Here is a 16,550-nt window from a genome sequence, read left to right as displayed (position 1 = left end):
GAAGATCAAATTCTGAAGCGATTGGTGCGCCAAGTATTAAGATCGGTCCAGAAACAACCAAGATATGGCCATTTCCCTGGAATCGGTGCCGGTAGTGGATCCGAATTGGGATCAAACAATTTATTCACTCAAAAAATATCGCGCAATATTGTTTTCTCCCTAGCTCATCATAAAATATCCTACTTTAAATTGAAATTGAGTCTTGTACAGATTTGGCCACTCATGGCGCCGCCAAGTGCCCCGGGGGAACCTTGCATAGGGGACATTTCGATTTTGACACCAAAGCAGATCATGCGACGGCTAATTCTTCATGTCTTGTCGTAAATAGAGCAACTGTAGACTCAAAATGGATATTTGACTACAGTGACTACTTTTGGGACCACCGGATGTCCCTGAGGGAGGCTGTGATGTCCCCAATGACAGATTCCTCCGGGAAATTCCGGTGGTCTTAAAAGTGATAGGTGAATTGAATCAACAATAGATATGATTGACTCAATATTAATATAAAATCATGACAATGGTATTATTGTTGATGTTGTGTTGTCAAAACCGGCACGAATCTTCTTTATCGACATTGCAAAAATGCGATAAAATGTAAATACATATGGGAGCAGGAATACAAACCACTATCTTGAGAGTGAGAGCGCATTAACATACATCTACTTCAACATCGCTTGTTGGTAATCAGCGTTTTTGTGCGGTACAGCTAATAACGTTCCAAGGTAATAATGTGCGGAAAGCTGATTCAACAATAATATAATTGAAATATGGGCCTTCCTTAGCCGAATGGTTAGAGTCCGCGGCTACAAAGCAAAGCCATGCTGAAGGTGTCTGGGTTCGATTCCCGGTCGGTCCAGGATCTTTTCGTAATGGAAATTTCCTAGACTTCCCTGGGCATAGAGTATCATCGTACATGCCACACGATATACGAATGCGAAAATGGCAACTTTGGCAAAGAAAGCTCTCAGTTAATAACTGTGGAAGTGCTCTTAGAACACTACGCTGAGTAGCCGGCTCTGTCCCAGTGGGGACGTTAATGCCAAGAAGATAATTGAAATATTCATGTGATGGAAGACAGAAACAAAAGCAAACACGATTGGGCAAACCATACAGTCAGTTTAGAAGCACCAATAATATGCTTGTAACAATTGTATCCATACATGTTAAAGCAACTATCGGAAAAGTTATGTCAATCGTGCAAGAATTTTCTGCGTGTGTACGCACAAAATTTCCCCTTTTAGAGCTCCTCCTGGCTACACCACTGGTCCATCACCCGAAAGGCTTTGGGGTATTCCATATTTCGACATGTGGAATCTAACAAAAATAGTTCGGTTGAAAACCCCGTGTAACACCATCGTGACCTTCCCTTGTGAGAATCGAACCTCGATACCTTCCAGAAGGGTTTTCCTTATTGCCGTGGACATTGCCGCGAGCACGAATCTCTTTTTTTTTTTAATTCTTTATTAGTATCATTCCAAATATTACATTTATTTATTATATCTAAGTGTTCTGTGTTAGACAACACTATCATCCTAATTTGGTACAAAAATATTATTACATTTCATTTGCCGTAGCAGTTCAGATTTTTTACAGGTGAGTTGATTTAACCTGCTTATAAGAAACAAATATAACGCATTAATCGCGGCAATTAAAGATTGCAACGATTTTGCCTAAAATAATTAATTATTTTATTCGACATTTGTTCCAATGTTTCAACATTTTATGTTCTATGTAACTCACTGGTACTATACCAAGTAGGAAGCTTCAGAATCATTTTCAAAATGTTATTTTAAATCCTCTGCAGAGCTTTCTTCCTGGTACTACAACAGCTAGTCCATATTGGTACAGCATACAAATTTTGATTTTCTATTAATAAGGAGATAGAGACATTTTACATATTTTTTACATTTGGCTTGAATGCCCTCAATGTGATTTTTGAAAGTTAAATTCTTATCTAGCATGAGCCCTAGATACTTATCTTCATCTGACCAATTTATTGGAACCCCTTTCAACGTGACAACTTGTTTTCAAACTTTTCAAAGTTTTCAAATTGAGAGCTTTTGGTTTATGTTCTTTTTCTTTCTGGCGTTACGTCCCCACTGGGACAGAGCATGCTTCTCAGCTTAGTGTTCTTATGAGCACTTCCACAGTTGGTTTGGTTTATGTGGGAATATTATAAGTTGAGTTTTGGAAGCATTAGGAGAACATAAAAGTAATCCTAATAAGCGCATCATAAAGTAGCCAACTATTCAAAACTAAACCAAATAGTGATCGTAGAACAGTTTGTTTGTAAGCGTTTCGAAAATGCTAAAATTTTCTCAAGATTTAATATTCGTATAAAAAGCCTCAAATGTCCATGATTCAAATGAAAACCGCTCTTACATTAAGTGTCATACTAATATTTTTTAGTTTTGCATTCATTTTGCTTAACTGATTAACAGAAATTATGATATTTCGTTTAGTATGTGGTGAGTTACGCACTATCAAAGTTACCCGCATTATCAAAGATACCCCGTTTTACGCTATCTGCATCTCGTGTCTCACATAATCTGTGAGCTGCGATATGGGATATCGCATGGCACACTAGCTCATTAAGGTATATATGAGAAATATGACACTCTGGTTTTTAGAATAACTCACATGTGTTATTTTACTTGGTAATCGGCCCCGTAAAGGTTTTAGAAACCGTATGAGCCTTATAAATAAATGATTGGTAAACAAAAAAAATACTCAACTTTATAGTTTTCGTTTCATGATTTTGATCTTAATAATTATAAGTAAATGGTCAATATTGAGTCAGACCGAAGCAAGTAATATCTGGCTTTGTAATGATAAGCAAAAAAATGCGTCTGTTTCAATATTTCCGACACTTAGTTTTTAAAGAGTGGTTGAAATAGATAAAATCCATTATTTAATAAGAAATAAGAAATATAAAACTCAAGTAAAAATCTATTCTCGATCTCGGCTGGTGAACTATTTCTTATTTCTATCAACAAGCTTTTAACCATGTGTTAGTTCATCTTGGAAGCATCGCTTTCCTTCCAAATCTATAAGTGACGCTCCGGGGATGGGATTCGATCCCAGATACTAGGCGTGTGTACAGGCTTTGCCCCCTTAATATGTTCATGAAAATGACACCTCTGGATACACATATTTTACTTGCTGAAAACTTTGACAAAATACAATACAGGAGCAAAACGACGGGGCAGGAAAGGCTGGTGTAAGCCATTCACGTACACCCAGTTTTGTCGAGTTGCATTGACAAACAACTCACAGAACCACAAATGTAAAATGTACCCAAACTATTTACTTAATTTATTCCAGTGCGTCCTATAGTGTTTCGACCCATATGGGAATTCGATGACGGTCATACTGTAGAATAATATTAAACAAAATAGAGTAAGGTACACATCCTTTTTTCCCGATTTTGTCAGCCTTAAATTTATAAGTAGATGAAAAAACCGAATTTAGTACTATACCATTTAATTCCACTAGAGTGTATATCCTTTGACAGTTACGCATATTTCGACCTCATCTGTAAGGCCGTCTTCAGTGTCGTGTACTAGACTCGACTTTAACTTAAATTTATATTGTTTTTAATCAGAGTAACATTTTTCTAGAGTGCATGGTTGAATTCAACGAGAAAAAATACCCGCAGCGATGGGGGTGCGTTGAACTGGCTTCGGTCTAAAATATCCAAATTCGGAAGCCCATCGGATGCCGGCGTAGGAGCGGCAAGGGCAAAATGCGAAGGAGTTTATTATGAAAACAGACTCAAAGGGACATCAGTTACGGACACCCACGGGAAACACGTTCAACAGAATTAGGTTTATCCGTAATGGATGAAAATTTAATTAATTAAACCATTCCGACTGACGACGGACGCAGTCTGCGTGAAAATTGCCATAAAGCGCCAAAGCATTCCAGATCGGCGGGAGCTGAATGGTCGATTGACCTAATTAAATGGGCAATTTTGTTATTATTGAGTAATATTAACTGACCGTGCTCATGTGGTGGATTTGTAAACTGAACAGCAATATTTGAAGCCAGCGTTAGAACCAACTGGAAATTGTTAGAATTCGGGGAACTCTGCATCTAAAATAAATGGCTTTGTTTCCTAGCTGCAAAAATTAGGTACTACTAAGCCAAGGACGGCACAAAAAAACATCCGATGTTATTTGAATTAACATTTGCCCAAAATTTCAAAGGGGACGTAAATATGACATGCTGTTTGATTTGTTAACAATCAAATAGTGATAACCCTTGAACTACTGGTGACAAAATCTCGGATTTCATGGCTCATACAATGATAGCCACAAAGCCAAGGAAGCAAATCTATTCATTTTTATGCAATAATTTTCGTCAGAAAAATCGCATCATTTAAGGGTATTTAAGTTTGTTGAGGATTCAAACTCTAGTGGGATTAAATGGTATAGTACTAAATCCGGTAATTCATTTATTTATTGCATGTTAGTTCGTTGTCTATTGTTGTGCTTCCTTGAATTGTTAACAGGAATTTGTCTCCAAATTGAAATAGTTTTCAATCGCAGAAATCTGTCTAATTTCATTACAGTGCCTCCAAATATCTTGGACATCGAAAGCACACCGTCTTCTGTGGCGGTACGGGAAAACCAGAACATCAACATGACGTGTCGAGCTGATGGATTTCCCACTCCAAAAATCATCTGGCGAAGGGAGGACGGCCAGAGCATCACCGTCGAGCGAAAAAAGAAAGGTAAGAGCGATATCCCTTAACCATCAAATATTTGCTTTGAGGCTTTACGAAGCCGACATTCATTTGTTTTTAAGTCTCTAATTTCTGACATGAACGAAGGAAAAACAAATTTTAACATATCGCAGAATGAACGCAGAATTTAAGTGCCTGTAGATAGTGATAAAAGAAACTTTGGTTGTGCACACTGAACTCCCTACAGATGATAAGTATCGACTTCGAATCACCAACAAAAAAAAACTAAATGACACCTAAACGTTGCAAAACAACGTTCATAGTCCAAAATGCTATTTGACGGAACATGTGACCTCCGACATCATCATCATCAGCGTAGTCGTCGTCGTCCTATTTCTGGCCCTATTTCCAGTTATCATAGCCCAATCGAGAGCATTGTCCTCATCAAAGACGTCGCAGCATGCACAAAAACGAAGATAAATCGATTTTTGATTGTTTTAGCGTCGTCTTCGTTGTCTACGTGTGGTGCCTAACTTGGCCTCTCATAAATGTGTGATTCTGGGGATGGACGCGAGAGTGGAGAAAGTTCGAAAAGCGTTGCACTTTGCCACTACAGGACAGTGGAGGGGGAGAAGATTGATGTCGACCTACGATGTTTCGAGGACGAAACATAACATGATAGAAAGTTCATCAAGTTGTATGTTCTGCTGTTCTCGTGCAAGTTGTCTTGGGGTGTATTAGGTTTTGACGTTTTGGTAGGCAGGGAGCTACAAACTGTTTTGAAGTATGATGATTACTTCGAGCCGTACATGAGGGTGGATCATAATGACCAAACTACAAAAATCTCAAATAAGTTTCAAATCTACAAAAAACTTAGCTTGTATGGAGAAAATCAAGCAAATATTTGGAAACAACCCATTCAACCTATATTTTTTACAAATAGTGTGCGCTGAAGTCAATAAAATTCTTTGTTGATTTGCAGATTCTCTTCCCCGAGGGAAAACCGAATTTCAGTATCCCTAGGTATTGATATGTGCGTTTGAAATGCAAATATTAACGGGAACACCAAACGCGGTAAGATTTTTCACAAGAAACGCGGTGTCATATACAATCGTTGCTAGGTGTCCTTTGATTATTTTGTATTACCGCATTTGGAGAACGTTTGGTTATGATTTGCATCTCAAATGCAAACAGCAATATAACTTTTATGTTTCTTGACGTAGAGACTTTTGCTTTGTTGTAGTATCTTCTGTGTTAATAAGAGAAGCTTTAAGTCACCAACGAAAGAATTTCATCGATTATAATGCCCCCTATGGTCATAGTTAGAACAATTTTCCCATATATCTGGTCGAATTTCTCCTTTGCTTTTGCTCAAAATGCTTGATGGTGTTTTTTTTTTTCATTTATTTAGCTCGTGTGCTATAGACGTGTTGATGAAGAGATTTGAAATTGCTATCCTGTCGACTATGAACTATCATATGGTGAGCTCGTTTCATGCTTCTATTTCAAATTATTAATATATGTCTATTCACGCCTTTTGCTTTATTTATTCATAGCATGGTGCAAAAACGCTTCAAAAGCCTGGCCTGTTAATTGTTGGCACAGTGCGGAACTCACGTTAGGTGTGCTCAACTACTAAAAAACTTTCCCTACTACTCATATGCCTCGATCTCCCCAGAACTACATCACGCAACTTCATCGCGGGAGGGCTGTGCTCATGCATTTCGTCAGTTTTAGCTGGTCTCACATCAGAACCCTGTTGAACTTCTACTGGACGCTCATGTGCATTTCCTTGCTCTTCAACTACTCGTTCTCCGCTGCTGCTTTTAGAGTTCCCCTGGTTGACCAGCTGAATTCTTAGGTCGGACCAGTTATTCCGGTTGGAGCATGACTTCCGGTTCACTGGTGCCCCGACGATCCAAAACTGGTTTGTGACTATCGATGCTAGACGATCGGCCTAGTCGAAGACGGAAGATCTAGCATACTCCGGCTACGCGATTATTCATGCCTCGATACTGGCCGGTAGACTGTCAGAGTCAGTCCAGCGATTGCGATTGGAGGATAGCTTCCAGTTCACTGACGCTCTGACGGCTCAAGCCGGTGATACGTTCCGTACTACTCAGAGTAGTCCCGGGCGGTGAATCTACCCTTCTTCTTCTTCATCTTCTTCTTCTTCTTCTTCTTCTTGGCATTAACGTCCTCACTGGGACAAAGTCTGCTTCTCAGCTTAGTGTTGTTATGAGCACTTCCACAGTTATTAACTGAGAGCTTTCTTTGCCAAAGTTGCCATTTTTACATTCGTACATCGTGTGGCAGGTACGATGGTACTCTATGCCCAGGGAAGTCAAGGAATTTTCCATTACGAAAAGATCCTGGACCGACCGGGAATCGAACCCAGACACCTTCAGCATGGCTTTGCTTTGTAGCCGCGGACTCTAACCACTCGGCTAAGGAAGGCCCTACTCCGACGAAGAATTCCCCGGCCACGGAAGATCTCCCGAACCGATGTTTTCCGGGCAGATCGGTCTTGCGATTCTGGTGGTGTGAAGTTTCCGGTTCATAGGCGCCCCGACGATCATTTGCTGATGCAACAACGTTGGTTGGTCAAGTACCTAGGTCGGTTCTGCAATTCCGGTTGGAGGATGACTTCCGGTTTGCAGGCGGACGACATATTACCGATACTACGCTACGACCGCGCTACTAGATCTAGTCTCCGACGGAGGATTTAGCCTACTCCGATCGCGACTCGGAGCTTTCTGGTACTCACGCCATCTCCTTTGCAGCGTTATCCCTCTGTTCACCGCATACCAAGTGCTTTCATGGTAGCACATGTTGGGCACGATGTTGTTCGGATTTAAAACACTTGTGGTTTCTTATATCATCTCGCTTAACACTTCAGTCGTCGCGCTGTTGTATTTTGTACAAAACTGTTGAAAAAACCTCGCTACAGCAGCGTGGTGGTTCTGACGGTAGCAAACCCCGCGAAGACTGGAAGTTTAATATTCCCTGAATCGAGGGCAGTCGAATATAACATGCTCCGGTGGCACCTTGATATTTAGATAGATCGGACAATGTGGAGACTCTGCATGTCCGAATCTACGCAGATATTTCCGGAAGCATCCATGGTTGGCAAAAACTGGGTCAGGAAAAAAATTAGCTTGTCCATGTTTTCTGGTCGTCCATACCGACACGATAGGAATAAGCCGGTGGGTCCACCTTCCTTTCTCCAAGTCATTCCATTCCTGCTGCCACTTGGCCTTTGCATTCAATCAGATGGTATGCCTCGCATTCCTTTTGTCCTTTTGCTTGTGGCATGCTGTGTTCTCGGCCAGAGTGATGCAGATGGGAATCATTACGGCGATAACGCACACTGCCTCCGACGATATAGTGCGGTAAGCACTCGCCACCCGTATAGCCATTTTCCGGAACGTGCGTGCCAGCTTCTCTTGATTGCGTTTGATTGTCAATGTTGCAGTCCAAGCCGAGACTCCGTATCTCAATATGGACGATGATGCTGTCTTCAGAAGACGCCTCGTACTGCTTCTTGGTCCTCCAAAGTTGGGCATGATCCTAGCTACAGTGTTAGCTGCTTTCACTGCCGTTTCGCAGGCATAATCTACGTGGCTGTTGAAGTTTAGCCTGTCGTCAACCGTTACAGATGCTTTAGAGAGCGCTTCAATGAGATTGCGTACCCTAAAACGTTGATCTCGAACTGTTAAACCACATCGCAGTTGCTGACCAGCACTACCTCCGTTTTGTGATGAGCCAACTGCAGCTTATCTCCAGTCATCCACGTTTCAATGATGTCTAGCGATTGCACCGTCAGCATCTTCACCTTCACGAACTACGTCATCTGCGAACCCGACAATCTAGACTCCATTCGGCAGTGTCAAGGTTAGCACACCATCGTACATCATATTCCACAGTATTGGACCAATTATGGATCCTTGTGGAACTCCCGCCGTTTCTTCAATTGACTTCCATCTTTGGTTTGTGTCGTAAACCAGTACCCGGTTCTGAAAGTAGCTTTGTAGAGCTATACACAGATATTCGGGAAACCGCATTCTATGTAGGGCTGCGGCGATAGCTTCCCAACTGGCACGGTTCAACATGTTCTTAACGTCTATCGTTACCGTTACGATTGCCTCTCCTCTTCTTCTTGGACGCTTTCCCGCGCACGCGATGACTGCCCGAGTAGCATCGACCGTCGAAGTCTTTTTACGGAATCCAAACTACCTTTTCGACAATCCGTTCCCGCCTTCCGTGTGGATTGTCAGCCTGCCGAGGATGACCTTCTCCACAAGATAACCAAGAGTTTCCATCAAGCATATTGGTTAAACAGGATCTCCAGGCGGTTTCCCAGTTTTGGCAGCAACACTAGCTTCTGCACCTTCCATCTGTCTGAGAAGCAGCCTTCCGCTAAACACTTTTGCAACGCTGTCCTAAATATATCTGGGAACTCCAAGATTGCTGCCCTTAGCGTTACGTTGGGGATGCCATCTGGATCGGGAACTTTGTTCAGCTTCAATCCTTTCGCAACCGTTATCAGCACGGCGTGAGAAACATGGATACCGGCATTTTCTTCATCTACGTCAGTGGACGGATTCACGCGGTGGGAGCATGCGTAGGAAAGAGACCGTCCACTATCAATTGTAGTTTATCGGGGCACATTTCAGCTGGTGTTACTGGGCCCTTAATCTTCGCCATCACTACTCGATAGGCGGTGCCCCAGGGATTCGCGTCAGCTTCCCGGCACAAATCCTTGTAGCAGTTCGTTTTACTCGTCGCCATCTCCCATTTGAATGCGGCTCTGGCCAGCCGGTAGGTCACCTTACGTTTTTCCATGCTGGCTTCCAATCTAGCTCTGTGCACGCGTCTTCTGGCTCTTAAACAGGCTGCTTGGAGAGTGCTGAGTCTGTCGCTCCATCAGTATACAGGACGCCGCTGATTCCTTGGCTCCAAGTTTTTCGGCATATTTACGTCACACGCTCTCGCCAACGCTTCTGTCAGCTCTCCTGCGTCCATATTTAGAGCGCCACTTACTGCTCGGAGTGCTTCGACGAAATGATCCTTGTCGAAATGCTTCGTTTTCCACCTACGTTCTCCATTCCACCTCTGCTATACTGTACAACTTCTCTGGCCAACGCAGTAGTGGATCGCTTTATGGTCACTGTGGGTGTATAATTTGCTAACTCTCCAGTTCATATTGATGATCAGCGACATGCTGCAAAAGGTCACGTTGTTGTTGGATTCCCTACCGTCTTTGCGAAATGTGCTAGCGAAACCGTCGTTGCACAACCTTACGTCGAGCTTCGCTAAAGTTTTCAGCAAACTGTATCTTCTCGCGTTGGTCAGCCTGCTACCCTACTCGATGGCCCAGGCATTGAAGTCTCCTCCGATGATTACCGGCGTTCGACCGATCTGCTTGTCGGTTAGCACATCCAACTTCTGGGTGTACTGCTCCAGCGGCCACACGAAGATTCCGTTAATTTTTACGACCACGAAACCCTCGTATGAGCGTTCGACTACTTCTTGGATAGGGAAACGGCCCATTATTTGGATTGCCGTCATCTCTGCTCTGTCTGCTAACTAATTGCCGTTGACGACTTCCGTTGACGACTTCCAAAACAGTTGTTGTGCGGCGTCGCAATGATTGAGGTTCACCTGCGTTATCTTCATCATCATCACTGCCCTGCCTTCGCCTTCTGATATTTGGAGCATTTGAAGCCACCCGTCGTATGGGCGTTACCATCCTCCGCTATGCACAGCATGCACCAAGGTGTCTTCAGGCACTCCCTGCCAACGTGACCTTTTCCACCACATTTTCTACACAGTGTTCGGACATTTCCAGGGCTTAGCAATTGATTGCCCGGTAGACGAAATCCATGCATCTGGAGCAACTCTCCACCGAATTAGTCTGGCGAAGGGATCAGTTTCAGCGGGCAGAACGACCATCCCACCTTGACCTTACCAGTCTCGACAAGGCTGCTGTGACTGATAATTGGAACGTCGCGATTTGCATACCCCGTAAGCTTTCCTCAGCCGGATGGACTGCTGTGCTTCTTTCAGGTTGCATTGAGACAACAGTGCACCTTTCACGCCTTCTTCTGTTGTTCTCTACATTCGATCACTGCACCACACTTACCATGTTGTCCAGCGTCTTAGCGACGAGCTTCCGGCAGGCCAAACTCTTGATCGAAGGGTCTTTTTTGAGCTGAAAGAGCATATCTCCTTTCTGGGTGCGCCTTCTTCTTAGCATTAACGTCCCCACTGCACAGTGGTCCAGGAATCAGTTTTACGCGGAAATATGCATTTTGAGCTTTAGAATGAAACATTAGACAAAAACGGTCTTCTACAAAGTTGTTTGTATTAGTTAAGACCTTTGTTTGGTGTTATTGAAAATTAGGGTGGACCACATTTTCATAGAAATTGTGTAATTAACTTTCTTTTTTGTAGAAATTATATTATACATGGCTTAGCAAAGTTGTAGACCATTCAATTTCATGCAACTTTGCCAAATAAAGTTTTTTGTATCTCTTAAATTGACCGATTTTGAGCTTTTTTCCTGCAGTGACATACCCAAGTAACCATAAGCACTAATAATAAGCCCTTAATCAGCATCATAGATGCGTACATGCATTATAATAGCACCACAAATGCTTACACACCTTATAACAGCACTTCCGCTGCATAGAAACCTTATTACAGCATCATTAATGCTTCTAAGCCTGATGCATACAGGCATTAAATAAGCACTATATTGGCTTTATATTCGAATACAGGGCATGTTTAAATGCCATCCAGTGTTTTTGACAGATATACCACGTGCTTTGTGTTTGCATATAGTGGTAAGAGGGAGTCAAACATAAATCTTCTCACTACTACAATTGCAGATTTTATGACGGGGAAAAGTGATGGTTTAAATTGGTCACTTTTCTTTCCAATACTATTCATCTTATGTGGCTGTAGGAGCAAAGGAGCAGGACAACAACTCAACAATACGGGTGTCGCAGGTTCGAGACGCAAAATGAGAAATTTCATCATCATAAAACGAGGAACAAAATGTGGCAATTGAAAGTCCTTAAAATGATGAAAACTACCAAAACGAATATGTCTGATACGGAGAAGTACTATCTGTATCATTTTATTACATTTTTTGCATACTATTAGAGGTTTCCGTTTTCATTCATTCATTTATTTACCTCGTGTACCAGTTGCTTGGCCGCATACGCAAAAGCTCTCTGGCTGCATACGCGAAAACACAAAATATTCGCGCTAAAAACCTGGCGAAAACAACTGACGCTTCTCACGTGGTCTTATATCAGCATTAGTGGTGCAGAGAAGCACGGTTATATCTTGGCACTATAATGGCACGCTATTTCGCCTTTTCTGGCATTATAATAGCATTATATGCGTATATAAAACTGACATGCATCAAATGATTACCCTATATACGCATATAATGCTGTTACCGTGCCGCATCATCGTGCTTACTGGTTACTTGGGTAGGGTGGTCCAAACAAAACTGGTTTTCTGGCTCTAGAGTTTTCAATTCAAATTTTTATCAAAGTAGTCTATGAAACACTTTTAGAGCTTTAAAAAATGCGTAATTTGGTGAGAAAAGAAACTCGCTATCTCCTTCCGTTAAGGAGTTATTGTTGTTTTTCTCTCAAAAACATGCCTACTTTGATTGTGTATATCTCTGATTGGGGCAAACATAAAAAATATCTTTTGACGGCGTTCAAAAGACAAAATTAAATTGTATATTATATCAAAAAATTACAGATGTGTTATTTTTGTAACTCTAATAAAATGCCTTGAAAAACAAAGGATTATAAGCAGAAAAACTTTAAAAACTTTTGAACTAAAAGAGATATCATCAATATTTTTACATGAAAATTTTCGTTTTGTTAAGTTCTTAAAGTCGCTCATAGACCGCTTTGACGAGAAATCTGAAAAGAGAAAGATAGGGCTCTAAAACTATTTTGAAGATTTCCATAGAATGTATTTTTTAATTATTTTGCATTTTGAGCATGAAAATGAAACTTAAGACAAAAAATGATCTTCTACAAAATTGTCTCTAAAAATGTAAGCTTTCATACTGTGTCATTTGAAATTAGGGTGGTCCACAATATCACACATATCATATAATCAACTCTTTTATTTGCAAAAATACTGGTATATGCTCTTAGGAAAAGCGGTAAAACTTGAAATTTTGATCAACTTTGCTAAAAAAAAGTTTTTTTGTAGCTCCAAATTTGACCAATCTAGTGCATTTTTTCCTTATCATCGCAGGGTGGTCCAACAAAAATAAGTTTTTCAACTCTAGTTTTTTTAATATTATTTTCTCGTCAATGTCGTCTATGAACGACTTTTAGAACTTAACAAAACGCAAATTTTCATGCAAAAAGATTGTTGATATCTATTTTAGTTCAAAAGTTATTAATGTTTTTGTGATAAAAAATATTTGACTTTCAAGACATTTTTTTAGAGTTACAAAAATAACACATCTGTAAATTTTTGATATAATAAACAAAAATATATTTTTTATGTTTGCCCCAATCAGAGATATTCACAATCAAAGTAGGCATGTTTTTGAGAGAAAAACAACAATAACTCCTTATGGAAGGAGATAGCGAGTTTCTTCACTCACCAAATTACGCATATTTTAAAGTTCTAAAAGTGTTTAATAGACTACTTTGATGAGAAATTTGAATTGAAAACTCTAAAGCCAGAAAACCAGTTTTATTCGGACCACCCTATGTCACTGTAGGAAAAAAGCTCAAAATCGGTCAATTTAAGAGATACAAAAAAACTTTTTCTAGCAAAGTTGCTTGAAATTGAATGGTCTACAACTTTGCTGAAGCATGTATAATAGAATTTCTAGAAATAAGAAAGTTAATTACACAATTTCTATGACAATGCGGTCCACTCTTATTTTCAATAAAACCAAATAAAGGGCTCAACTAATACAAACAACTTTGTAGAAGACCGTTTTTGTCTAATGTTTCATTCTAAAGCTCAAAATGCATCTTTCCGCGTAAAACTGATTCCTGGACCATAGTGCACTATGGGACAGAGCCGGCTACTCAGTGTAGTGTTCTAAGAGCACTTCCACAGTTATTAACTGAGAACTTTCTTTGCCTAAATTGCCATTTTCACATTCGTATATCGTGTGGCAGGTACGACGATACTCTATGCCCAGGGAAGTCAAGGAAATTTCCATTACTAAAAGATCCTGGACCGACCGGGAATCGAAACCAGACACCTTCAACATGGCTTTGCTTTGTAGCCGTGGACTCTAACCACTCGGCTAAGAAAGGCCCCCACGTTTTCACCCAGCTCCTTCAGCTCTCGATCCTCCCTCACTCTCCTGAAAGTCTCCGCGTAGGTCTTGTCACTTGCCTCAATGACAACAGCATCGCCCTTGAACCGCTCACGAGGTGATCGTCGTTCTTATTTCTTCTTCGATTCTTTTCTTTTCCTATTCCTCTCCTTACGGGCTACATTCTTCTCCTTTCGGCCTTTCACGGTGTGCCATCCACTGCCATTATTCTGCTCGCTGATGCACTCTTTGTCGCTTCTCTGCTTTTTAGGATCTTCCTCTTCTCCTGATGTATTCCTGATCCTTCCTTTTCTGCAAGCGGGTGGTTGGATTGCTCCTAGGCGTCTCCTGTGATCCGGCTGTTGCATTCACCGAGATCAATGCCTTTACGGCTTTTTCCGCTCTAATCTGTAATTCCTTCTGTTCGTGTTCTGCCGCTATAACGGAGGATTTGATACTCGTGACCAGCTGCTTGATCCTGACGGGGACATTGTTTCTGGTCTTAACGAATTTATACAGTTCGTTGACCTTCCTCTTTACTTCCGACAACTCCGACTTCTCATGTTGCTGGTCGTCTTGAGCGATGCTATTTCCCGACTTTGGTGTGAACACTTGACTCAGGATACCTGCATCCCGCTGGTTTCCCGTTGGCTCACTCGGTGTGCTGCATCTGCTAGCGCTGGCTCTGAATCTTTCCGCTCCATGCGAATACTGTCGCGTTCCCTCCATTAGATTCTCTATCCAAATCGATTATTTGCTCCATTCGTTTGGGTTTACTCTTCGGGGAGCTATCCCCGCTCGTTGTATATAGTCGCCTCTCGTGATCCGATGGTTGTCTATTCCAGTAGGAAGGCTAAGCCATAGGGTTGACGCAATCTTTCTTGGGGGTTGTGTTCAGAGCCGGATCGGCGTAAGTCAGGAATGTTACATCTGAGCCTACTACTAACCGAGGTTGATGACAAGTTTCGTACATACACGAAGGCCTGCCAAGGTTTTATCAAGACGAGGGAGTCTCCTCATAGTCCTATTCGTCGTAGAGATACTGCCAGCCCACGACTGTTAGTCGACGTAACTAATCCGTAATCCGTGTCCTGTCCATAGTTCTGCGCTGTGACCAGTATACCATAATCAGAATTTACTGGCATCCATTTTGATTGTCATGGTTATATTTGTGGAAGCGTGAGATAGGGGCTTGTGAGGACTAGAGCTATGTTGGACGCTCCTTCCTGGTTGTCGACTCACCATTTTGCAACCCCGTCTAGTCACGTCTTTTTTTTTTATATTATAGTGGGGTATCAAAAAAGTTTCAAAAACCTGGCCTGTTAATTATTGGCACTGTGTGGGATTCCTAGTCCTCACTTTCGGCGGTAGCCTGGATCCCCCCGGATTCCACTAGATGCGACTTCTTCGGGGGGGGGGCTGTGCATCAGCACTTCTCTTACGTTCTTGACGTTTTCCCGCTCTGTGCTCTTGCACTCTGCGCAGTCTGCCAGTGGTTTGCTCTTGCATGTTGAGCAGACTGCCGTTCCATCTTCTTCCGCTTTTCTGCCTCCTCTCATCGTTCATCTCTTCTCGCTTCCTTCTCCTTCTGACTTCCCCCGGCGTCGGAGGTTGTCACCAGTACCGGTTGGGGAGACGTCCGCACTGATGGTGCCCCGACTACCGGCGGCTATCGCAGGGGAGTCTTCTTTCTTCGTCAGGCTGACTCGAGTGCCGAGGTCGGTCAAACGATTCCGGTTGGGGGTTGACTTCCGGTTCATTAGCGCCCCGACGACCCGATGCCAGGCACTGCTCTCTGCCTCTCGCTTCGCTGTTCTTCCCGCCAGTTTCTCTGCAAGATAGATGTTATCTCCTCCACCATTTTTTCCACCAGATTCCAAAGATTAGCATCGCCTATCATTTTGCTTACAATTCTGTCTGCATTGAAGTCCTGTCCAAAAGCAGCCACCGCCGCGCTTCGTTAAGTCACGTCTGTACCGAGACAACAGGATGAATGTTAAATTCATGAATTTATTTCTAACAATAATTGGTTTGTCGCTTTAAGTGTCGGCATTAGTATTTCAAAAGATACCTACTCATAATTCAATTGTAACTTCACCTAACATTCTATCAAAATCTTATCTAGGTTTATCATGTAAAATTTTGTGAGAACTGTGACCGTAAAAGTCGTGTCCACAATTCTTTAAGAGTTCTGTTCAAGTTTTTGTGATAAGTAGCCTATTTTAATAAACCTGCCAAAAAGACTGCATAAATCCTTTCCAGAAGTTGGTGAGCTTAATTATTAGAAATTTGTGGGAATATTAGCATGAGATTTATGTAAGTAAATTTAGCCTTTTGGAAACTACTTTTGTTCAGGCTTCATTTATCGAATATAGAAAGAAGTCATTCAAGCCCGTTTATCCGCCGTTTTGTACTTCTCAGCTCAATAAAAGCCCTACATTAGCACGCAAAGCGAAAAAAGTGATAGTCGGTTACTTGAGCAAGGTAAAAAATGTTGTTATTACAATCAGTCACAAAAACTTGTTTTCCCATAGGAAA

The 16,550-nt window shown here is 41.7% G+C and overlaps 1 protein-coding gene across 2 annotated transcripts in view; it reads left to right on the top strand.

Annotated features, from left to right (window-relative positions):
* Nucleotides 1–16,550, top strand: part of LOC5564155 (lachesin) — a 413,190-nt gene that overhangs the window by 349,899 nt on the left and 46,741 nt on the right. For both annotated transcript variants that reach the window (XM_021843072.1, XM_021843071.1), the window contains exon 6: nucleotides 4,574–4,735. In XM_021843072.1, coding sequence (XP_021698764.1) covers nucleotides 4,574–4,735 — 162 coding nt within the window. The remainder of the gene's footprint in view (nucleotides 1–4,573; nucleotides 4,736–16,550) is intronic.

The sequence above is a fragment of the Aedes aegypti genome, chromosome 2 (genome assembly GCF_002204515.2).
Source record: "Aedes aegypti strain LVP_AGWG chromosome 2, AaegL5.0 Primary Assembly, whole genome shotgun sequence".
Taxonomy (NCBI): domain Eukaryota; kingdom Metazoa; phylum Arthropoda; class Insecta; order Diptera; family Culicidae; genus Aedes; species Aedes aegypti.
Note: the sequence above shows the minus strand (reverse complement) of the source record. Positions and strands in the feature narration are given on the sequence as shown.